Here is a 22,289-nt window from a genome sequence, read left to right as displayed (position 1 = left end):
GATGTCCGTGCAGTGGGGCGAGTCCCCTCCCCGCCCCATGCGACACGCCAGCTCCCCCCGAGGCAGGGCCCCGCACCCAAGGGTTGCCTCAGACTGCCCCCCGCATCTGGGGGCCTCAGCGGCAGGCAGTGGGGTGGGGGCGGGTGGGAGGAGGGGCGTGTCTCCCCAGAGAGGGTGTGGCCCATGGTGCGGAGGGTCAGTCTCCCGGCCAGCGGGTCCTGCCGCGGGAGAGCTGACCCCGCTGCGGCCAGGCGCGCGGGCCGGGTGGGCTGAGCGTGCGGAACGCCGACGGACCCAGCCGGCTCGCGGGGCTCCCAGCCACTCCGCGACCCCTACGCACTTCCTCGGCGGCTCCGCCGCCCGCCCGGACGCGCCGCGCGCAGCCTCCGCCGAGCCGGTGAGTCAGGGATGATGCGGGCTTCCCAGGGGCCCGGGCCCCGAATCCTGACGGTGAAGGGTGGCGGCCGGGAAGCCTGGGTGGGCGCCTTGCTCCCCCAGCCCTGAGCCAGGGTCTTCGAGGGGCTCCGGCTCTCTTCTCCACCTGGCCTACCAGATCCTTCCTCCCCGGCCGGGAGGATGGGGGGTCCGGTGGTGCAGCGGCTGGGCAGACAGCTGTTGCTGCGGAGACTTGGGAGCAGGGCTGGGAGGCAGAATGGTGAGGGGCTGGGGACATCAGCCAGGCTGAATGGCGTGTGGCCCGGGAAGGACGCCCCAGGGTGGGCAGAAAGACGCGAGGTCGAAACTGCATGATGAGGCAGTCGACAGGCCCTGGCCTCTCCTGCTGCTGTGGGAAGATGCCCCCGCCGGTCCCCCGCCCCCCCGGGGCTGAAGCTGCGCAGAAGATGGTCCAGGCCCTGACCCTCCCACCCTCCGCTTCCCGTCCCCAAGCTCTGCTCCGCTCCCTGCCCCCTTCTCCTCCCTGCCAGCCCCGCTGTCTCCCCCCTCCCCAGCTCTGGACTCATTTTCCTTCTTTCTGCCCATCCACTGGGGGGGCCCCCGGGGCTTCCCCCTCCCCGCCCTGGGGCCACGCCCTGGCGAGCGCTGGCGGCTGTGGTTTCGGCTCTCCCGGGAGGGTGAGCTGAGCTCCCCAGCCTGGCCTCGGGCCTGCCGGGGAGCTGCTGGGCGAGGGGGTCTTGGGCACCAGCGAGGCGTCTCCCTCCTGCTGTGAAGCCCCTAGAGACCCTAAGGCACACCGAGGTGGCACTCCTCAGAAACTGCAAGTACAGATGGGCCCTGAAAGGTTTTGAGAACTGCAGAGGAACCTCACGGTAGGCCGCGGTGGTTTCAGACTAGGCTCTGCCAGCAGCTTGGGACCTTGGGAGAGTCACTTCCCCTTTCTGAGCCCTGGTCCTCCTGGCAGCAAAATGAGGGGTTTGATAGGCCAGGGGGTTTCCAACGGTTTCCCCAGAGCACCCCACACCCCCTGTGTGGGAGGTTGAGCGACCTGCCCCACCCAAATCTGCATTTTTTTTTTTTTGATGTAAATATTGGCCACTGGGCAAGATGTTTTCGGACCAGGGCCTGTGGCCTCTCAGGGATCAGGAAGTCCCAGAGGGAAGGTCAGGGACAGCTGTGGCCCCTGTTCCTCCAGCAGATCCTGGCCCTCCCTCCTGCTCCCCTCCCCGCTCCTGCCGGGCCGAGCTCCCGGCTGGCGGCTGGTCTGCTTGTACCCAGCTTCTAAACCTCTGTGGGCCTGGGCCTCAGCCAGCCCTCCTGCCCCCACTCCTGCTGGGAGAAGCAGATGCCTCTGACATCTCTGTCCCCACAGAGGTTCCAGCCGGAAGGAACAGCCTCCTCCCCTTAGGATGTCCTCGCCCTCCAGCCTGCCCGCTTTCAGGCTCGAGACGTCAGATGGAGGCCAAGAAGATGGTGCCCAGGTGGACAAAGGAAAACTGGGCGGCGGTGCCGGGCCACCCCCCATGGAGTCACCATTCCAGGGCGAGGACCGGAACTTCTCGCCTCAGATCAAAGTGAACCTCAGCTTCCGAAAGGGGGCAGGTGCCAGGTGAGACAGCAAGCGGGGCGGGGGGAGCCCGGGGGCCTCACCTCCAGCAGAGTCAGACTGGGTGGCCTAGCCCAGCCCCAGTGCCCCTGTGCCACAGCCTTGGGGGTCCTGGGTCTGGCTCTGATGGCTCCTGGGCCTGACAGGCTGAACCCTGCTCTGCTCTCTGGGGCTGCTCCTTCCAGAACCTTCCCCATTCTTGGCCTTCTGTCTCCTGGGGTTGTGTTCTTCTTGTAGGGACATACTCTTTCACCTCCTGGCACGTCCCCTTCCCAGCCACAGTCCCTGCGGGGGGTGCTAGCAAGATCCATGCTCCAGTCCAAGAGAATCAAGGACATCTGGAAATGTCCCAGGTGTTCCCGGGCTCTGCTCCAAGGCTGGACCTGTTGCCCTGGGGTCGTGGACGCTGGGGATTGAGGACGGTGGCCTTCTGCTCAGAGCCACCTTCACTGTGACTTTCCCGTGATGTCTTCTAATTCAGACTGTGGGAGCCACTCTCGCGGGAGCGCCACCTCCGGTCCCGTGGGTGTGGGGGAAGGGTGCACCTGGATCCCCGCAGTGTGAGGTCCGACATGTGAGGCTGGAGAACCTGCGTGGGCCAGGCAGCACTCTGCCAGGGAAGCCCCGCCCTCCCTGCTCATGCCTGGGACTCAGCCCCCAGCCTCGGCCTCCCAGTGCCGAGCCGCCTGTCCTGTTTGTGCTGCAGGCCCGAGGTCAGGTTCAGACCAGGTCAGGAGAGGATGCTTGCAAAGCTTCTGGGAACGGGGAGAGGCTGCCCGAGGCAGAACCGGCCCCTCGATGCCCTTTGGTGCTTCAATCTGAGCTCCCGTGGGGCCTCCCTATACCAGGACCGTGATGCCTCCCTGTGACAGGAAGTGCTTTGTCCAAATAGCCACTTCCCCCCGCTGGACTGCCCACGGGACTCACCAGTCAGCCGCAGTGACCTATTGGTCACGTCGTGGCCGCGTGGTCTGCTGGATCATGGCTTAAAACACGACTGATCCCAATAGTCCCACTCATCAGAGCCCCCAGCCCTTTCTTGGTTAATCCATTCCATGGCAGACCTGAGGGTCCCCAAAGCATCAAAGAATCCCCTTTCTTGTCCCTTCCTTTCTGCTGGTCGTGGTACCAGGAGCCCCAGGGGCGAGCCCAGGCGGGGATGCCCACACACGCTGGATTCAGAAGGGCTACCAGCACCTCCTGGGGCCTTTCCCGGAGGTGCGGCTTCTCAGGAAAGTTCTGTGAGTGTCTGGCGTCCGCTCTGGACCCCACGTCTCTGAGAAACCTCCGTCTGTCCAGCCTGGAGTCTCTCTGGGGTTGGGAGTCGGGGTCTAGAGTTAGTTGAACAGCCAGCATCCCACACCCCGTGAGCTCTGCGCCGTGTGACTTTGGGAAAGTTACTCTACCTCCTTGTTTGTCTGATGGAGAAAATAGAGATTACTCACGCAGGGCAGAAGTGAGGGCCAAAGGGGCAGGTATTCCATTGTTCGTCCATAGATGGTTTCGGAGAGGACGTGGGGCTTTTCTTGATTTTCTTGTTGAGGCCAGCGGCACGTACGGCCCCCAACAGTCTGCGGGCACCTCCGGTAGCCCCGCCCCGCCCCGGAGCCCAGCTCAAGAGCCATGACGAGCTCCTGTGCTGAAATGGATAATGAGGCTGTTGCGAGCACCTGGCGAGTGACAGGAGACGCCTGCAGTCAGGACGCGTGGTCCGGTGCCCCAGACAGGCCCCTGCTCCGGGGGTCTGAGCACTTGCGGTCTCCTTGGTTTGCCTGGGTGCCTAGAGGCTCTCAAAAGGGGCTCCTGGGCCCCAGAAAAGGCTCCCTGGGAAGCAGGACTTTCTGGGGGCCCAGGGCTCTCCTGCAGCGTCAGTCACAAACCACATCCCCCCACAGCCAACCAGACCCAAACCGCTTCGACCGTGACCGGCTCTTCAGCGTGGTGGCCCGGGGGGTCCCCGAGGATCTGGTGGGGCTACCAGAGTACCTGCGCCGGACCAGCAAGTACCTCACGGACTCGGAGTACACAGGTAGGCCTGCTGCTCGGGCCAGAGCCGCCGTGTGCTGTGCTGAGACCAGGCTGCCGCTGGGTGTTGGCCCCAGTCAGGAACTGAGGGGCGAGCAGGGGCGGAGTTCTAGCAGCCCTCCTGCCAGGATGACTGCAGGGGCCCTGCTGACAGAGCGAGGACAGCCCGCTCCCTCTTCCACTCACCCCACCGCCTCCCAGCCTGCGTCTGCCGCCCTCAGCCGCTTCAGTGGCCGGATGGATGGATGTTCACGGCCTTCCTCAATGCAGCCTTTCCCTGTCTCTCTCTCTCTTTCAGTAGCAGCATCGCTGAGATCTAATACACGTACCTTACACTTTATCCATCTCAGAGCATTCTTTGCCCCAAATCTAAATATCTGTATTGTTTGGGGATACCTGATTAGGAAAAGAACATGTGTGCCTTCTAGAAGGTTCAAATAGTAATGAAATGTATAAAGCTGAGGATAAAAACAGTCTGTCATCCTGGACCCCTGATAATGATTTGGGGCACATACTTTCAAACTGTTTAAGTACATTAGGCACATATTTACATAAATGGGGTCATGCCATTGATGTAAATACATAATGATGTGCTTGTAATGGGCTCTCCCCCAACTTAGTCCATTTCAGTACACAGGCCTCTAACTCAGTCACTGTAACAACCTGCAGAGTTTCCCATCCTGTACATTTACCACAATTTACTTAACTAACCCCTTATTGGTGGCCATTTAGGTTGTGTGTAGTTTTCAGCCTCAACACACTGTGTGCCAGGCCCTCTGTGGGCTAAGAATTTTGTATATAATTCCATGTGATCCTTACAATAACCCTGAAGGGTCCCATTTTACAGTGAGGAAAACTGAGGTTAAGAGAGGCCAAGGGGCTTTCCTGGTGGTGCAGTGGTTAAGAATCTGCCTGCCAATGCAGGGGACACGGGTTCAATCCCTGGTCCAGTGGGCCACAACTACTGAGCCTGTGCTCTAGAGCCCATGAGCCACAACTACTGAGCCCGCACGCCACAACTACTGAGCCCGCACGCCACAACTACTGAAGCCTGCACGCCTAGAGCCCATGCTCCGCAACAAGAGAAGCCACCGCAATGAGAAGTCCACACACCACAACAAAGAGTAGCCCCCGCTCACCACAACTAGAGAAAGCCGGTGCGCAGCAGCGAAGCCCCAGTGCAGCCAAAGATATAAATAAATAAACAGGAAGCCAAGTGACTTGCCCAGAAGAGACAGAGTCATTAAGTGGTAGAGCCACTTAAGAAATACTGCTCCAGGGCTTCCCTGGTGGCGCAGTGGTTAAGAATCCACCTGCCAATGCAGGGACGTGGGTTCGAGCCCTGGTCCGGGAAGATCCCACATGCTGCGGAGCAACTAAGCCCATGCGCCACAACTACTGAGCCTGTGCTCTAGAGCCCACGAGCCACAACTACTGAAGCCTGTGCTCCTAGAGCCCGTGCTCCGCAATAAGAGAAGCCACCGCGACGAGAAGCCCGTGCACCACAACGAAGAGTAGCCCCTGCTCACTGCAGCTAGAGAAAGCCCGTGCGCAACGAAGACCCAATGCAGCCATAAATTTAAAAATTAAAAAAAAAGAAATACTGCTCCAAAAGTTCTCGTGTAGATAGTGTTGCACACATGACGAACTCTGTCTTAGAAACTTAATTTCTAGGGCAGAAACTGTAGTCATACCTGTTGGTATTCTAACACCTGTTGGCTGGAGTCTTAGCTCCCTCCAGCCAGCTGGGGTACTTTGGGGCATGGGCTCACTGTACAGGCGGGTGGGTGGCCTGAGCACCACGGTGCCCCCCCCCTCCTCCCACAGAGGGCTCCACGGGGAAGACATGCCTGATGAAGGCCGTGCTGAACCTCCGGGACGGGACCAACGCCTGCATTGAGCCGCTGCTGCAGATTGACCGGGACTTGGGCAATCCTCGGCCTCTGGTCAACGCCCAGTGCACAGATGAGTACTACCGAGGCCACAGCGCCCTGCACATCGCCATCGAGAAGAGGAGCCTGCCGTGTGTGAAGCTCCTGGTGGAGAATGGGGCTGACGTGCATGCCCGGGCCTGTGGCCAGTTCTTCCAGAAGAAAAGCCAAGAGACCTGCTTCTACTTCGGTGAGGAGCCTTCTTGGATAAATTGAGCTGCAGAGGGGGTAAGGCCTTGCCCAAGGTCACAGGGTTAATGTGACCCTTAAACCCAGATCTGTCTGACCCTGAGGCTCATGCTTCTAACAGCTAGGCCGCCTGCAAAAGCAGTTTGTCTTAAGAGGTGTTTTATCCTTGTCTGGCCAAGGAAGCTCACCACACATGAGCTCAGACCAGGGCAGGGGAACGGGGGCGTAGAACTGGTGTGAGAGGAGACTAGACCAGATGGGGCCTGAAGAAAGGGGTGTCTAGGCCCCGGCAAAGCAAAGAGAAAGAGGCAGGGGGCGGGAACCCTGGTTGGCAGGCTCCCGTTCTGCTCCCTTAGATGGTGAAGAGCTTTGGGCCCCTCTCCCTTGGGTCAGAGCTGGACAGAGCCACCTTGACTGAGGCTCCTAGGAGGATGCAGGGCCCGGGGCCTTCTCCGCTTACTGCACTGGCCTGGGTGGGCCCGGGACCCCGAGGCTGTGCGCATCCTCTCCTGTGGGCGCCTGACCCACCTCAAGGAGGTCCAGGGAGGGTGAGAAGCAGGCGGGTGGATGCTGGGAGGCCCAAGGCCCAAGCTGTCCCCTCGGCCCCCAGGCGAGATGCCCCTCTCCCTGGCCGCGTGCACCAAGCAGTGGGACGTGGTGACCTACCTCCTGGAGAACCCGCACCAGGCCGCCAGCCTGCAGGCCGCCGACTCGCTGGGCAACACGGCCCTGCACGCCTTGGTGATGATCGCAGACGACTCGGCCGAGAACACGGAAATGGTGACCCGCATGTACGATGGGCTGCTCCAGGCGGGGGCCCGCCTCTGCCCCACGGTGCGGCTCGAGGACATCCCCAACCTGCAGGGCCTCACGCCCCTGAAGCTGGCCGCCAAGGAGGGCAAAATTGAGGTGAGTGGCCAGCCCCCCTTTCCAGGAAGCAGCAGGACTCAACCCGGGATTTCTGCAGGAAGAGCCTGGGGTGGTGTCTAGCTCAGAACAGTTTCAGCATGCACCTCTCCTGTGTGTGTGTTTACTGATAAATTATATATGAGCTACAGAATGAATATATTACATTTTAAAACAGGGATTTTATTTTATTTATTTATTTTCTTTGGGCTGCGCAGCTTACAGGATCTCAGCTCCCTGATCAGGGATTCAACCCAGGCCACGGCGGTGAAAGCACCAAGTCCTAAACACTGGACCATCAGGGAACTCCCAGGGATTTTTTAAGTCACTTGGGTTTCTTGATTAGGAGACAGTCTTGTCATGTTCTTAGCTCTCAGCTTTTCTTCGTATTGATGGCTAAGTGTTCTTGATAACGAACGTTATCATCATTTTGTTTACTATAACAGTTGCAAATTTTTCACCCAGTTCAACATTAAAAAAATTTTTGTGGCATTTTTTGTGACACAGAATTTTTACATTTTTATGTATCCAAGTGTTATCTTTTCTTTGGTTTTGCTATTGCTTAATTCCTTCTACAAGGTTTTAAAACTGTGTGTGTGTGTGTGTGCATGTGTAGGTGTGCACGTGAGTGTGTATATTCCCTATCCATATTTGCTTCCAGACTTTTCTTTTGCAGTTTGATTTTGAATGCCCAAAACTTTGATTTATCTGAAAGTTACAGGTTACTCTTATAAAGAGTAAGCACGAGGGACTTCCCTAGTGTTCCGATGGTTAGGACTCTTTGCTTTCATTGCCGAGGGCCCGGGTTCAATCCCTGGTTGGGGAACTAAGAGCCGCTCGGCAAAAAAGAAAAAAAAAGAAAAGCATGATCCAGCTTTACTTTTTTCCCAAACGACTTTCCTGTTGTCTGATCCTTATTATTAGGGGAGCTTACAACCCACACAGCCGACACAGGGCCCAATGCTTAGAACACAGGTGTTTTTAAAGGTTAAGATAAAAATAAACATAAGCGGAAGTTTTATGGTTTTTTCTGCCCTCAAGGTCCCTGGGGTGTGGGTACCTCTCTTTACCGTCTAGAGGCATGGCTGGCCTATGGAAGCCGCTGCCCCATCTGGGAAGCCTCCCCACCATCCCTCATTTGTAAGACCAAATTGCTCTGGAGCTGTCCGGGCTAGGGGTGGCTTCTAGTCTGTTGGAAGCTCTAGACTCTGGCCACAGACGTGCACACACGTGTGTAACTGGTAGCCTCTGATCTCGTGGGGCCTTAAGGACCCTTGGATTGGGGGTCCCTCGGCCATATGAGTGTCCAGGAAAGAGGCATCGGGGCAGGAGTGCGGAAGGAAGAGGCAGGCTGGCAAAGGCGGGTGGGTGGGAGTGTCTACATGGTGGCTGAGTGTGCGTGGACCTGTGTAAGAGTTCATATGCGCAAGGACCCGTGGGTGCAGGGCATGTACGCGTGTCTGGGCGGTGGGCAGCTCTGTGCACGCCAAGCTCACGTGCCTGCCCTGTAGATTCTCAGACACATCCTGCAGCGGGAGTTCCCGGGGCCGTGCCAGTCCCTTTCCCGCAAGTTCACGGAGTGGTCCTACGGGCCTGTGCGGGTGTCGCTGTATGACCTGGCCTCTGTGGACAGCTGGGAGGAGAACTCAGTGCTGGAGATCATCGCCTTTCATTGCCAAAGCCCGGTGAGCCTGCTTCACCCCAGGGGCGGGGGTGTGCGTAGGGGGCCTGGCAGAGCTCCCTGCAAGGTCCACAGTTCGGGGCTGCCCGCAGGGCCACCCCTGCCCTTTAACCGAACAGTCGGGGTGTGGCCGCACGTGCGCACCCGGCCGCCGGGCACACGCTCGCTCCACACAGGCTGGTCCCACCCGACACAGGGGTCACACCGGGGTCCCGGTGGCTACCACTGGGGGCCTCTCTGTTGACCAGCACCTGCTCTGGACTTGTCACTCCACAGCCACGAGGGTGGGGTGGCGGCCGGCGGGGAGGGGTCGCTCGGGGCTCCGCACCCTTCCCGCTCTCCCCGGTGCCTCCACATGTACTTGCTGAATGCACCTCTGGCTCTCGCCTTCCCATCCCAGCACCGGCACCGAATGGTGGTTTTGGAGCCGCTGAACAAACTGCTGCAGGCGAAGTGGAATCTGCTCATCCCCAGGTTCCTCTTCAACTTCCTGTGTTACTTGACCTACATGTCCATCTTCACCGCTGTCACCTACCACCAGCCTGCCCTGGACAAGGCAAGGCAGGGAGGGGCACATCCTGGGGAGGCCTCCTGGAAACAATCCTGGCAGAAGATGGGGCAGGGATTACAACCCCGTCCTGCAAATGCTGACCGGAGGCCGGACCGCTTGGTGGCCTGCCCACGGCGCTTACACAGCTGGTCATGATATGGAAGTAACAACATAGTAGTAACAACAACAATAATACTACTCACTGAGTGTGCAGCACACGTGAGAAAGTATTCAAGTGACTGACGACGTGTGTTAACGTATTTAATTAATTTCACAACAACCCTCTGAGATGATGAACTCTTATCATCGCCAGTTTACAGTTGAGGGAAGGAAGGCACAGAGAGTTTAAGGAACTTACCCAGGGTCACACAGACTGTGAGTGGTGGAGTTGGGATCTGAACCCAGGGAGTCTGGCTCCAGAGCCCATGTTTGCTCTGCTGCTCGGGGGGCCTCCCCACAGCTCTCACGAGCAATGGGCCCCCAGCCTCGCTCTCAGCGGGGAGCTGCTGGGGGGGACCCCAGGCCCGACCCGAGTGTCTTCGTGCAGGACTTCCTCCCGCTGGAAGGAACTGCTGGGAACTCCATGCTGCTGCTGGGCCACATCCTGATGCTGCTTGTGGGGGCCAACATCCTCATGGGCCAGGTGAGGGTTCCTCCCACCCCCCACCCCAAACCTGGAATTCGGCTACAAGCAGCCTGAGAGTGAGTTCACGACAGTCCCTCCATGTATGGGAAGCTGAATCCCACACCTGGTCCCATCCTGGCCAGCCTCAGGGCAGCTGAGGGCCGAGGGTTCTGGCCTTGCCTTTTGGGCTGGGTACCCTCCCTGCTGTGCTTTCTGGGGTGCCCACGGGGCAGCAGGTATCTCCTATGACTCCTTGGCAGTGCTGGCTCTGCTCCCCTGGGAATGGAGCTGGAAGCCCCTGACCCCAGGTCCCTGGTTCATTCCTCACTTGGGGAGCACAGAAGGGTGGCGGCAGGGGGGAACTCAGCCCAGTGCCTCCAGCACGGCCTCTTCAGGGCAAGATGCTGCCAGCTTGCAGGAGACAGGCTGGGCCGTGGCACTGAGACTCTTGGAGTGAGTCTTGGAGGGTGGGCAGGACGTAGGCACCGAGGCCAGGTTGGCTGGAGCAGCCGGTGGTCCCTGTGAGGCCAGGGCGGGGGAGGGAAAGGAGCCTCTTTCACCACGCGGAGTGTGAGCCCTCCACCTGGATCCACAGGGAGACAGCAGGCCCCTGGCATTGTCTGGGTCTCTGCACTTTTTGGAAACAGGGTCCAAACTTTCTCAGCTACCAGCAGGACTCATGAGCACCCCAAAAATTCAAAGCTGCCGCCCGAGCCCCTGAGGTGGTCCTGGCGAGACTTTTACAAGCAGGCCGGCCGGCGGCCCTGAGGGCAGCGGGGCTGCTTGTGGCCTGGAGAGCAGGTGTCACGGCCTGTCCTTCTCCTTCCCCCGCAGCTGTGGTACTTCTGGAGGCGCCGTCTGTTCATCTGGATCTCGTTCATGGACAGCTACTTTGAAATCCTCTTGTACGTGCGCCCTCACTCCTCCTCTGTCTCCTGCCTGGGAGAGGGCACCAGGCGGGCTTTGGGGGTGAGGACCCTGGGCCAGGGAGCTCCAGGAGGCTGGGAGCAGCTCACAGGCCAGACCCCGGAGTCGGGCTGCTGTCGGTCCGGGCCCTGAGCATGGTAGTCACATCGACCGAGCCCTCGCTCCGCACCAGTGGAGCCTGAAGTCTTTACACGCGTGTCTCCCTGAATCCTCGCCGACACTCTCCGAGCCGGGCGTTATTACTGTTACCCCCGTTGTATGGGGGAGGGAACTGAGGCCCACGGGGGTTGAATGCCTTGCCCGAGGTGGAGGTCAGGATGCTTGGATCCAGTCCCAGACAGAGGCGGAACTTCTCATCTCTGAGACCGCGGAGGCAGCGGCAGCGGGGGTCAGCGCCGGCCACAGGAGGCCCGCGAGCTGACCCCGCCCTGCCTCCACGCAGCCTGGTCCAGGGGCTGCTCACCGTGCTGTCCCAGGTGCTGTGCTTCCTGGCCATCGAGTGGTACCTGCCCCTGCTCGTGTGCTCGCTGGCGCTGGGCTGGCTGAACTTGCTGTACTACACGCGCGGCCTGCAGCACACGGGCATCTACAGTGTCATGATCCAGAAGGTGAGAGGCAGGGGTGGCCCCGTGCAGCCAGACCGGGCAGGGCTGGACACTGCACCCCGGGGGGCTCCTCGTGGGCCCGGCAGGCAGGTGCCTCCCCCAGGCTGAACCCCCCACCGGCTCGTGCCTTCTAGGTCATCCTGCGGGACCTGCTCCGCTTCCTCCTGGTCTACTTGGTCTTCCTTTTCGGCTTCGCTGTAGGTAAAGGCCCCCCGTCCCCCACCCACTCCTTGCGCCCCCTCGAGGCTGCCTGCTGGTCTCCCCAGGCTGAGGACCCCCTGCCTATCTCCTCAGCACTGGTGAGCCTGAGCCGGGAGGCCCGGGACTCCGGGGCCCCTGCGGGCTCCAACACCACGGAGGTGGCGGGAAAGGGGGACGCGGAGGGCAGCACGGCCCCGTACGAGGGCGTCCTGGACGCCTCCTTGGAGCTGTTCAAGTTCACCATCGGCATGGGCGAGCTGGCCGTCCAGGCCCAGCTGCGCTTCCGTGGGGTGGCGCTGCTGCTGCTTCTGACCCACGTGCTGCTCACCTACGTCCTGCTGCTCAACATGCTCGTCGCCCTCATGAGCGAGACCGTCAGCAGCGTCGCCAGCGACAGCTGGAGCATCTGGAAGCTGCAGGTGCCCGGCGAGGTGCCCCGTCCCCTCCAGCATTCCAGGCCCGGCAGGAGTGCGCAGAACCCACTGAGCTGGGCCCCCGAGTGGGTCCGGCCCTCACGGGGCCTCCCTCGGCCACTCCGTCCTGCGCAGGGCTGACGTGAGGCTGCAGTAAGGCCTGAGGGCGGTGCCTGGCACACAGTAGGTGCTCAGCATGTTAGCCACTGTCATCATTAGTATTAAGTGCTTTCTGAGAGCCTAGTGCAGGGCTAGGCACAGTTCTAGGCTCTAAAGACCCGGCGGAGAACGAGACGGAGACCCCGCCCTCATATAGCCCCCTTCGTCGCTTGTTCCGTGGGGCAGGCTTGGGGGACGAGGCAGGCGGGATGCGCGATCCTGGAGCTGGCCCAGGCTGCAGGAGCTTTGGGAGCAGGGGCTCGGGTAGCTGGGAGCTCATGTGGCACCTGCCTGCCGTGGAAGCAAGAGCTGCTTCTTGACTGGGGAGGGTCGGGGGTGGGCCTAGGCAGTTGGTGCAGGGAGAACCTCGCCCGCGGGGGCTGGACTGTGTGACCAATTCACCGTTGACCTTGGGCAAGCCCCTCACCTGCAAAGTTCTGTGCCCACCCCCCGCCCCCAGCTCGCTTGTGTGATAGCAGCAGGCACATGTGACGTTCCATACCTGGTGGAATTCTAGAACCTGTAACGTTGCAATTGCAAGGAACTGTAGGGCGCTCGTCACATGCCGACTTCCCAGCAACCACCCAAGGCATATTGGCCTCAGTCTGTAAGTGGGAAAGAGACTCAGAGGGACGCAGGGCCTGACACCACATAGGTAATCAAACCTCGGGGCTGGACTCAAATCCATGCACTTAGCAGATGCAGAGTTCTACTGTAAAGTGCTGGCCACTCTGTCTGATGTATCCTTTGTCCCTAGAAAGCCATCTCTGTCCTGGAGATGGAGAACGGTTACTGGTGGTGCAGGAGGAAGAAGCAGCGGGCAGGGGTGAGACTGACAGTTGGCACCAGGCCGGACGGTCTCCCCGACGAGCGCTGGTGCTTCAGGTGAGTGGAGAGGCTGGGGGGCGGCCTGGGGACCTTGCTGAAAACCAGGCGACAGCGGCTAGGAGTCAGGTCTGGTGGGAAAGGCAGGGCCTCGGAGCGCCAGGGGACTCTGCCCTGGACAGGCGAGGTCAGCGATGCTGGATCTCATAGGCCCGGCCTCCACTGCCTGCTCTTCCTGTCTGGTCACCTTCCTGTCCCACTGACTGAAACCGGAGGTCCCTCCCCAGTGGTCCCTGACCCACTCCTTCTGGCCTGAAATGGGGCACAGTTAGGAGGCCAAGAAGCCAGAGGCATCCTCGGGTTAGAGCATGCTAAGCTTGCCCTGGCTGGTCTGCTCTGCCCTCCCAACGCCCCCGTCCTGACCACGGAGGCTATAAACCCTTCCACGCAGAGCAGACGCTCCCGTGGGGGCGGGAACCTGGTGACAAGTGCTCAGCCAGCAACACACTTTCCTGAGGTAGCAGCCAAGCAAGGGCGGCGGGTCTTAGCCACGTAGAGTAGCCGTGAAAGGGCCCCAGAACCTGGGAACACACAGATCCAGCTGATCTAAACTCCTCTCTGGATGCTGGGGCAACCCAGGTCGCCGTGAACAGCCAGAGGGGACAGACGCCTGTTCCCCCCGGTGGGTGCCTGGCCGGGGCGGCAGTCTGAGAGCCGAGAGGACGGGGCTCGCGGGGGGCTGCTGGGTGGCCCAGTGTCCTGCGGAGAGAAGCCCTGTCCTCCTCACAGCCCTGGGGGCCCCTCTCCTGGGGCAGAGCACGCTGCCGCCTCGGCCTCCTGGAGCCTCACAGCTGCCCTGTGGCCCGCAGGGTAGAGGAGGTGAACTGGGCTGCGTGGGAGCAGACGCTGCCCACGGTGCGTGAGGAGCCCTCGGGGCCAGGCGGCCCTGGTGAGTAGCTGTGGAGTGTGTGTGTGCGTGTGCGTGTGTGTGTAAAGGGTTTGCCCCTTAAAGCGGCGATTCCCCCCCCCCCCCCCCGTCGCCTGGGAAACCGGCTCTTGGGCACCCTCCCCTCCCTCCTCCGCCAGCAGGGGGACAAGTTAGGGAGGCCCCCCCAGCCCCGTGGCTCCGCCCCGACAGGCCAGCCTCGCTGCCGCCACACCGCTGAGAGGCCACTTCATCCGCCTTTGTCCCCGTCAGGCCCGCGTCCCCTCCATTGTAGGGTGGCGCTGGCCCCCTCCACCCCGACTCCTTCGTCCCCCTCCACGGCCGGCAGGCACCCACCTCAAGGCTTCGTCCCCCCTCCTCTCCTTTCTCGTGCTCTTTCCCACCCCTCCACTTGCCGTGGCCACCCGAGACCCTGTACGTGCGTGGAGTCTCCTCCGGCCGCCCGGGCTCCTGGGTCCCTGACCGCGGCCCTCGCGAAGCGACAGCTTTCCTGCGCACCTGTCTCTGTGTCGCCCTTCCTCCGAGTCCTGCCGTCCCATCCCTGCAAGACTCGGAAAGCCCCCTTGTCCCTCATCTTGCCCCGCGCCGCCCCGACTCCCTGCCCCACCCGCCCGCGCCGCCTCCAGCTGGACACCCCCAACAGGAACAGCCTTGGGCTGCCCTACCGGGGCCTTGTAGTCGGCCCCACCCTCCTGGCCCAGGCGGGGGGCCTTGCGGGTCTCTCCCCCTCGCCCTGGTGCTGAGTGTCCTGGGGCCTCCGGTGGCTGCGGTCCCGCCGCCGGCCCCTCTGCCCTGCGCCTCACCTCTCCCACGTCTGCACCAGGCGGGGGCTGCTCAGCTGGCACCCGGACCCCAGACAAGGCTTTAAGTCCAGGCTCGTCCTACTCCAATCCCTCGTACGTAGACGAAAACTACACACAGCCGCACCACACACCGCCTCCCACTCCCTGGCAGGCCGCACCCCTCCCCCCGGGGTCAAGGCCCAGAGCCGTTGTCCAGCCCCCTCCCCGCACCTCCCTCCATGTGCCGGCCGGTCCCTCCACAGTGCTCACGTCCCTTCCTTTCCCGGGCTCGTGTCTCTGTAGGTGCCCTTCCATCCTCCGGGCGTCCCTTCTCCACCTTCCCCACCGGTGGCGGGGGGCCGGGGGGGGGGTCTCCTCTCTCGTCTGAGCACCTGACGCTCCCCTCCCTCTGGCTCCTCAGCACATCATCGGCTGTTCTGGTTTCTAACACAAAGGCCTGTCACCTGCAGGGACTTTCAGCTCCTGGGAGGAGGTCCCTGACTGGCACCTGGCAGGGGTTCAAGAGATGCTTGCAGAAGCAGGGAGGCAGGAGAGGGACTGCTGGGGACCCCGAGGCTGCTGTCCCCTGGCATGATGTGGTTTCATGGCCGTGGCTCCCTCCTGTTTCCCTGGTGCCTGCGTCCTGGGGACACTCCCTTCATCCCATTCACAGGCGCCCTGAAGAACCCAGCCCTGGCCTCCCAATCCAGCCAGGACAGTGCTGTGGAGGAAGACCATGTGCCCCTCCAGCTCCTTGAGTCCCACTGATGCAGCAGGAGGCCGGGAGGACAGAGCACGGAATGTTTCCAGCCCCACCTACTGGCTCTGGGACCTCAAGGGACTTTGGCGGCAAAAATAAATAAGTAATTTCTTGTGGCTAACTCTCCTGGAAACATTATTTGAGTAAAGGTACTGGGCCCCAGGACTTCCCTGGTGGCGCAGTGGTTAAGAATCCACCTGCCAATGCAGGGGACACGGGTTCGAGCCCTGGTCCGGGAAGACCCCACATGCCGCGACGCAACCAAGACCATGCGCCACAACGGTCTCTAGAGCCCACGTGCCGCAACTATTGAAGCCCGCGTGCCTAGAGCCCGTGCCCTGCAACAAGAGAAGCTCACCGCAGTAAGAAGTCCACGCACCGCAACGAAGAGTAGCCCCCGCTCAATGCAACTAGAGAAAAGCCCGCGCACTGTAACAAAGACCAACGCAGCCAAAAATAAAATTAAAAAGAATTAAAAAAATAAAAAGGTACTGGGCCCCTGAGCTGGTCGGCGTCTGCATGTCTCTGTGAGCTCACGTCTGTGTCTGGGGCCGGGCTGCTCCCGCCCTCTCCTGGGCACAGGGACCCTCACCTACCGCCCCCCAGCTGCCCTCTTCGGGGTGCAGGCAGCTAGCCGAGGCGCTGTGCCTGCTGTCACCGCAGACGCGAGGTGGTGGACACCAGCAAGCACAGCCGCCTGTCCTTCCTCTCCCACAGCCTCCAGACGCCCCTTAAAGCCACCCCAGGACGTCTCTCAAAGCCTTTGCGCTCCTGGGCTTACTTAGTTCAGGCTGTGGATTATTGCCTCCTCTCCCCGCTGGCTTCCTGCGCAGTTCCCACCCTTCCAAGCCTGAGGGACCTTCCTGAGACACAAGGGCAACAAGTTACCCCCGTCTCTGAAGGCTTGAGAGGCTCCCGGCGCCCACGGGGGCCCTAGCTGGCACCCCCCAGCCCTCCGCGGTTTTGCAGACGCCTCCTGCTCTCCTTGGCACCTGCAGTATATCCTTCGCGCAGGATGGTGGACCTCGTGTGTGTCTGACTCCTAGGATTGGCTCTCCCTAGAAGCCTCCCCTTCCTCCATTAAAATGCTACGCTTATTTCTAAAACCAGCTCAAAAACCTATGTCTCACTACCGCTTTTCCAGTTTTCACCCTTAGGGTAATGTGTGTTCGTAAGACGCGCGTGCACGGGTTGAATGTTTTTTAAGTGGCAAGAGCCGAGCCTGTTCCCACGCTGGGACGGAGGGAGGGTTCGCCGCTGGTGAGACGGAGCACAGCTGGAGGAGTCCCGAGGGAGAGGGGACGGAGGAAGGAGACTGAGGACGGGGGTCGGAGCGTAGGGGGCTGGAGAGGCTCGTGCAGGGAGAGCAGACGGCACCGCCCCCCAGGGCCAGAAGCAGCTACGGTGTGTGCACACTTGCCGCGCGCCCAGGCTCTGCAGGGTTTCAAGGGCGTGATCGCACATGATGCGCAGAACCGCCGTCTGGGGCCTCCGTCGCTCCACCTTCCAGAGGAGCAACCGGAAGCTCACGACGGCGGACTCTTCGCTCGGGACCACCCGGCAGAGGGGCGGAGGGGCGGAGGGGCGGCGGAGCGGCGGGAAAGTCCCCAAACGGCTGGCGCGCACTGGACCTGCGCACGCGCGCTGGGGCTCGCTGTGCCCCTGTGACCCAGAATTCCACGGCCTCGGAAGAGACCATGGGCTCTGCAGGAGGGGGGAGTCCGGGGGCGGCGCCTGCACCATTAAACGGGCTGGAAGTTCCGTTGAGTCTTTTGCCATAATCCCCCTCCCTTCTGTGAGGGGTGGAATGTTCCGACTGCTTAAGAGGCTGGGACGGCTGTTGTGGGGCCTTTCCACCGTAGGTGTCGGGCGGCTGGTGGTGAGTTCGTCTAGGCCAGTCCGCGGGCAGCAAGGACGAGGGAGCCAGAGCTTTTCTTTTTCTTTTTTTTTTTGCGGTACGCGGGCCTCTCATCGCTGTGGCCTCTCCCGTTGTGGAGCACAGGCTCCGGACGCACAGGCTCAGCGGCCATGGCTCACGGGCCCAGCCGCTCCGCGGCATGTGGGATCTTCCCGGGCCGGGGCTCGAACCCGTGTCCCCTGCATCGGCAGGCGGACTCTCAACCACTGCGCCACCAGGGAAGCCCCAGAGCTTTTCTGATTTTTCGAACGATGTCCTCGGGGAGCCTAGCTGGAGGGCGGCGGGCGGCTGCGTCCACGCGGGCCTCAGGGCGGGCGCCGTGGCCTTGTGTCCGAGTTTGGGGGCCGAGGCCCGAGGACCGCGTGCGTCTTCGTCCGGCCGGGCAGCCGCTGTCTCGGGACCCCTGACCCCGGGCTCGCCGCCGGGAGTGAGCACCCCCCGAGAGAACTAGGTAAGCGGGGCTGCCTGCACCCTAGGGCGCGGAGCGACGTTCGTAGTGGGGCCGCAAGGGAGGCTTGCTCGGCTATCCTGATGATTCCGTAGCAAGTGCCGTCAGACGCGAGGACTGACGATTTCTAAGCCCATCCGACCGCAGTCGCTGACACCTGATGCTTTACGTTACTGTAGCTGCCCGAGTCTGCCCTAAATGCACGCCCTAATCTTTGTTTCAGAGGGTAGACACACTCGCTTTTGGAGACGGGAGCAGCATCCCAACCCGAGGTTAAGAACCAGTCTGGGTAAGGATTAATACGTATTGTAACTTAGCCCTGTCGGTCTTGCAACCTTAAATGCACTGATAACTGCCTGGTGTCTTATCCCTGTTGTCGCTTTCATGCATTTGACGTAATTATGCGCTGCCTCGTTGCATAACTGCAACGGTTAGGAGTTTGCGGCCCCTAGTTATGTCTAAGCCGCATCTGTATTGAGACACGGATGCCTTACGGCGGTTTTAGCCGAAGCCCAGGTCTCTGGGGTGGTACTGTGGTGAGGTGCTTGGCTGCTCTGATGAAATCACTAATAGGAAGTGCCGTCAGAAGCGATAACTGACGAAACCAGTTCCTGGCTGACTGCAGTCACGCGTCCTCACCAGTAGCTGGTGCCCAGGAGTAAGCTGGGCTGCACTGTGACCCATAATCTGTCTTCACCCAGGTTGCAAGTTAGTGAAGGGTGGCCAGTGCGTGATCACCGTATGGGAGCCCGAGCATCGGCCTGCTCCGAGGTAAGCTAGCTTTGGGCTCTGGAGAAGTTCGTGGTTGAGGAGGCCTAGCTGTTGATTCATGTGAAGTTTCTGCTGGACCAGATATAGGTCCGGCTGACCTAATACTTTGTGTCGGTGCAGCCCTTGAGCATTATTGAGAAAATATCTGAGAATGATTTTGGTTCGTGATGTCTGGACCAGACTGCAGAGTGAGCCCAGGAGTTCCTTTTGATGTCGTGGCTGTACAGTCCTGAGCAAACTGCTTATCTGCTCTGAGATGGACAGCCTTAGGTCTGTTTGCAATAACGTGACTGAACGGAGGTTAAGACGACGGGAACTGCCTCCAGTTGCTTTTGGCATCTGCTGTCTGTCCAGGGGTGCCTCATTCATCCCGCCAAGCTTTGAGCACCGAAGAGTGGGATCTGCACAACAAAGTTCTAAAGCGGGCGGCAGTGGCAGCAGTACCCCAGCCCAAGAAGAGTTAAGATCTGGTCTACACGATGACCACCCCCACGGTAGAATGGATAAGCAGCTAGTTTTGTTGAAATGGATTTGCAGAAAAGGATATCAAATGATGAAATCACCTAAAAAAGCTGGAATTACCGGCAGATTGTGTGGTGGTGAACCTACGGTTTTCTGAAGATATCTTTTAGGCTGTGAATGACTGTTCTTAGAGTATAAAGTAAGATTAACTGATACTTAATTTCCTTGCAGGCTGTGCTGCGGCAGGGGCAGAATTTGAAGTCCAAAGGAACAAGGGCAGCCATCAGCTTGGGCCCTGAAAACCTGGGCCTCCCGCATTTGGTGTAGAAACACCTTGTGCTCAGTATCAGAGGGACATTCTTACCAATGAGAGCCAAGAAATGGACTTTCTGGGACCACGTGGACTGGCATTTCTGGTGTCACTAAGTTCATGAGTTTTCTTGTATCGTCCCTTAACCAAAAGGAGCTTTTGTACTTTTAAATATTGTATAAGTGTGTTCTTGGGTGAGAGCCTGAGGTTTTTGAACTGGAAACTTCCTGAAATTTGTATCTCCATGCAGTTAACCATCAACAATGTAATAAAAGTATGGTCTTTGGTATTGGTTCTTACAAATGTGTATTTGAAGAAAAAGTCCAGTTTGATCACTGCTGACAAATATTAGCGGTCCAGGTATTAGTACTTGTCACCTTCCCTTTAGGTAGGTCTAAGCTGTTCTTCCCTCTTGAGACTTGGGGCAAAAATCGCAAAGCATTTTAAGGCATCTGTAACACGTGAGTCCAGTCCCCTGCCCCTCTGGGCTCTGTCTGCCCTTTTGCATAGCCTCCCTGTAGCTCCTGAAGCCCTACCCCACACCTGCCCAGACAGCAGCAGGCAAGGTCCCACTGTCTGGCTCTTCACCCACCCCCATCTTGCCACCTTCCGACGTACCTGGCCTGAGGCTGGAGGCATGTCAGGCTGTGCTTCCCTAGCCCTCTGCTGTTTGCCTGAGGGGCTCGCTCTGGTTCACCAACACTGGGCACCCAGAATGATTTTCTCTAGCTCAAGAATGATTGGTTCCCAATCTCCCTGGACTTGCTAATTGTGCCTGAAAGGGATGACTTTTTAACCCGTAGGCCTTGGGTAAGGGGAAGGTAGGGTGAAAACCTTGGCTTTCTCCCCTTGGGAACCTCCGGTTTATTTTTTTCCCCTTCTCCCAGTTGTCTTGCTTTGTGGTCCTGGGTTTTCGGGAATGTGCTCAAAGTAGCAAGGATTACTTTGGGGACTCCATGGGGAGGGATTTTATGGGAAAAGGGTCCTTATGAAAGGAAGCAAGGCTCACTCTCGCCTATACCCTAGGAACACCGACGCATGTGGAGTTCCACTAGGTGGAGATGCTGTGCGGTTTCTGAGTGGCATGCACTGTCTGCCCCAGACTTCTAGGATGTCCTAAATATTGAAGGGTGTGGGGGGTGGCTGGTCCCGTGGCTAGGCCTCTGAGGTCAGGCTGAGGCCGGGAAGTTGGTCCCAAGGAGCCTGGGCGCCACAAGGAGGAGGCAGACACCCCTCAGTCCAGATGGGGATGAGGCTCCTGGGGTCTCCAGCAGCCAATCCCCTACCCCAACCGTCAGCCAGGAGCTAGAGATTATGACCTGCCTTGATCAGGGGCACATCCAGCATCTGGATATCTGTAATTCAGGACTGGAAAATCCCGGGTTAGATGCAGAGCCCCCACTACACTTCCTTTTCTGGGGGGGAAAGCTCTGACCGCTCACATTAACTCAAGCCTCCAGCATCCCCAGCCCCTACACGGCACCCACAAGTTGGGAAGCTGAGGGTTGGTTCCTCTTGAGCCAGGGATGACTGCTGAGGAGCCAAAAGGCAGATGTGGATTGAGGAGGGGGTGATGGAGAGGACCAGAGAGGAATTACAGTCCTTTCCTAGATGCTACCATCTGGCTTCCTGGGTCGGGGGGAGGTGCTGCCAGGCCCATTCTGGATGGTGGCCCGCTACCCCGCTGGGAACGCCTGCCCTGCCTCAGCCATCCTACCCCAGCAGGATTCCCTGGAGAGGCCCCCACCTCCCTGTCACGTCTGAGATGCACCTGTAGTCTCCCTGGCCTCCTGGTCCCCTCCAGGGTCCTCCTGGCCCACAGTCTCGTCCCGGGCCTCGTCCCCACTGCCCGGGCCCTCGCCCAGCTCCAGGATGGTGGGCAGGTGACCCTGCTTGGGGGAGCGCTTGCGCAGGCTGAGCAGGAAGGGCTGGGGCAGTGAAAAGATGTCCACGTTGTTGCCCAGGTCGATCCACGTGACGCTGGGGAACTTACTGGGGTCCTTCAGGGCGTCGGTGAGGTCGCGCAGCAGGGCCCGCGTCAGCCGGTTGCCGTTGAGGGCCAGCGTGGTCAGCCGGGGCAGCGTGCTCAGCGCGGGCAGCAGCTGCAGGGCCATGTCGTCCGTGAGGCCCGTGAAGCCCAGCTCCACGCTATCCACCTGCTCCCCGCAGCGCTGCAGGTAGCCGGTCACCCGCTCCAGGTCACGGGGGGTCAGCGGGATGCCAGATAGGTCCACCGTGTTGTCCAGAGGGCTCCCGGCCAGGACTGCCTTGAGGCTGAAGGGGAGACGAGACAGCAGGGTTCAAGCGGGTGGGGCAGGCTTTTCTCCGGAGGCAGCCTCCGCTCAGCCCTCTGCCCGCGGGGCAGAGACCAGGGGCCCCGGTCCCCTTGCACTGCCCACATCTCAGCCTGGCTGCCCAGCGGGCAGAGCCTGGGGATCACAGGGCAAGGCCCAAGTGTTTCTGCAGTGACTAAGGGGACATTCTGGGGCCAACGCCGGGGTCTGCACTGGACTCCTTCCTTCCTTCCTGCTTTTTATTTTTTATTTTTTATTTTGGCTGCACCGGGTCTTAGTTGCGGCACGCAGGATCTTTAGTTGCGGCAGGCGGGCTTCGTCCCTCATGCGACATTTAGTTAGTTCCTTAACCTCTGTGCCTGTTATTTGCCTGAGAAATGACGCCAACTGGGTACCACAGGGTTGTCATGTGAAATAATAAACGCAGTCAGAACGGCGCCCTGCAGGAGGGCGGCAAACGGCCGAGCTCCCTGCTCCCCCACGAGTGCCACAGATCTCGGAAGCCCCTCCTTCAAGACCATCTTCCTCACCAGACAGAGGGTCCTTGGGGGGGCCCTCG

At 60.1% G+C, this 22,289-nt stretch overlaps 2 protein-coding genes and 3 non-coding genes across 7 annotated transcripts in view; 4 read left to right on the top strand and 1 right to left on the bottom strand.

Moving 5' to 3' along the window:
* The first annotated feature begins 262 nt into the window (after window positions 1–262).
* On the top strand, window positions 263–19,725 carry TRPV2 (transient receptor potential cation channel subfamily V member 2). Of its 3 annotated transcripts, XM_033422818.2 has the most exons (18): window positions 263–397; window positions 1,769–2,005; window positions 3,898–4,031; window positions 5,855–6,148; window positions 6,758–7,056; window positions 8,565–8,738; window positions 9,135–9,290; window positions 9,832–9,927; window positions 10,744–10,814; window positions 11,279–11,444; window positions 11,576–11,642; window positions 11,736–12,061; window positions 12,972–13,099; window positions 13,909–13,988; window positions 15,441–17,406; window positions 18,117–18,182; window positions 18,595–18,664; window positions 19,358–19,725. In XM_033422818.2, the coding sequence occupies exons 2-15, from the start codon at window positions 1,806–1,808 to the stop codon at window positions 15,533–15,535; spliced, it is 2,286 nt and encodes a 761-aa protein (XP_033278709.1). In that variant the 5' UTR covers window positions 263–397; window positions 1,769–1,805; the 3' UTR covers window positions 15,536–17,406; window positions 18,117–18,182; window positions 18,595–18,664; window positions 19,358–19,725. The 3 variants fall into 3 exon arrangements, 2 of the variants coding, with proteins under 2 accessions (XP_033278709.1, XP_033278713.1); XM_033422822.2 differs by lacking the exon at window positions 11,736–12,061; XR_004481820.2 differs by lacking the exons at window positions 263–397; window positions 1,769–2,005; window positions 3,898–4,031; ... (10 more) ...; window positions 13,909–13,988; window positions 15,441–17,406 and adding an exon at window positions 17,413–17,896.
* Window positions 17,970–18,036, top strand: LOC117200435 (small nucleolar RNA SNORD49). The gene has a single exon (XR_004482013.1). It is a non-coding gene; the product is annotated as a small nucleolar RNA SNORD49 (small nucleolar RNA).
* On the top strand, window positions 18,444–18,514 carry LOC117200434 (small nucleolar RNA SNORD49). The gene has a single exon (XR_004482012.1). It is a non-coding gene; the product is annotated as a small nucleolar RNA SNORD49 (small nucleolar RNA).
* On the top strand, window positions 19,213–19,285 carry LOC117200442 (small nucleolar RNA SNORD65). The gene has a single exon (XR_004482020.1). It is a non-coding gene; the product is annotated as a small nucleolar RNA SNORD65 (small nucleolar RNA).
* The window catches only part of LRRC75A (leucine rich repeat containing 75A), a 35,519-nt gene continuing 32,955 nt past the window's right edge, over window positions 19,726–22,289 (bottom strand). The window contains exon 4 of the mRNA XM_004266813.4: window positions 19,726–21,710. Within this exon, the coding sequence (XP_004266861.1) occupies window positions 21,191–21,710 (520 nt within the window). The 3' untranslated portion in view covers window positions 19,726–21,190. The remainder of the gene's footprint in view (window positions 21,711–22,289) is intronic.

The sequence above is a fragment of the Orcinus orca genome, chromosome 19, assembly GCF_937001465.1.
Source record: "Orcinus orca chromosome 19, mOrcOrc1.1, whole genome shotgun sequence".
NCBI classification, from domain to species: domain Eukaryota; kingdom Metazoa; phylum Chordata; class Mammalia; order Artiodactyla; family Delphinidae; genus Orcinus; species Orcinus orca.
This window is presented reverse-complemented; position numbering and strand designations above follow the sequence as displayed.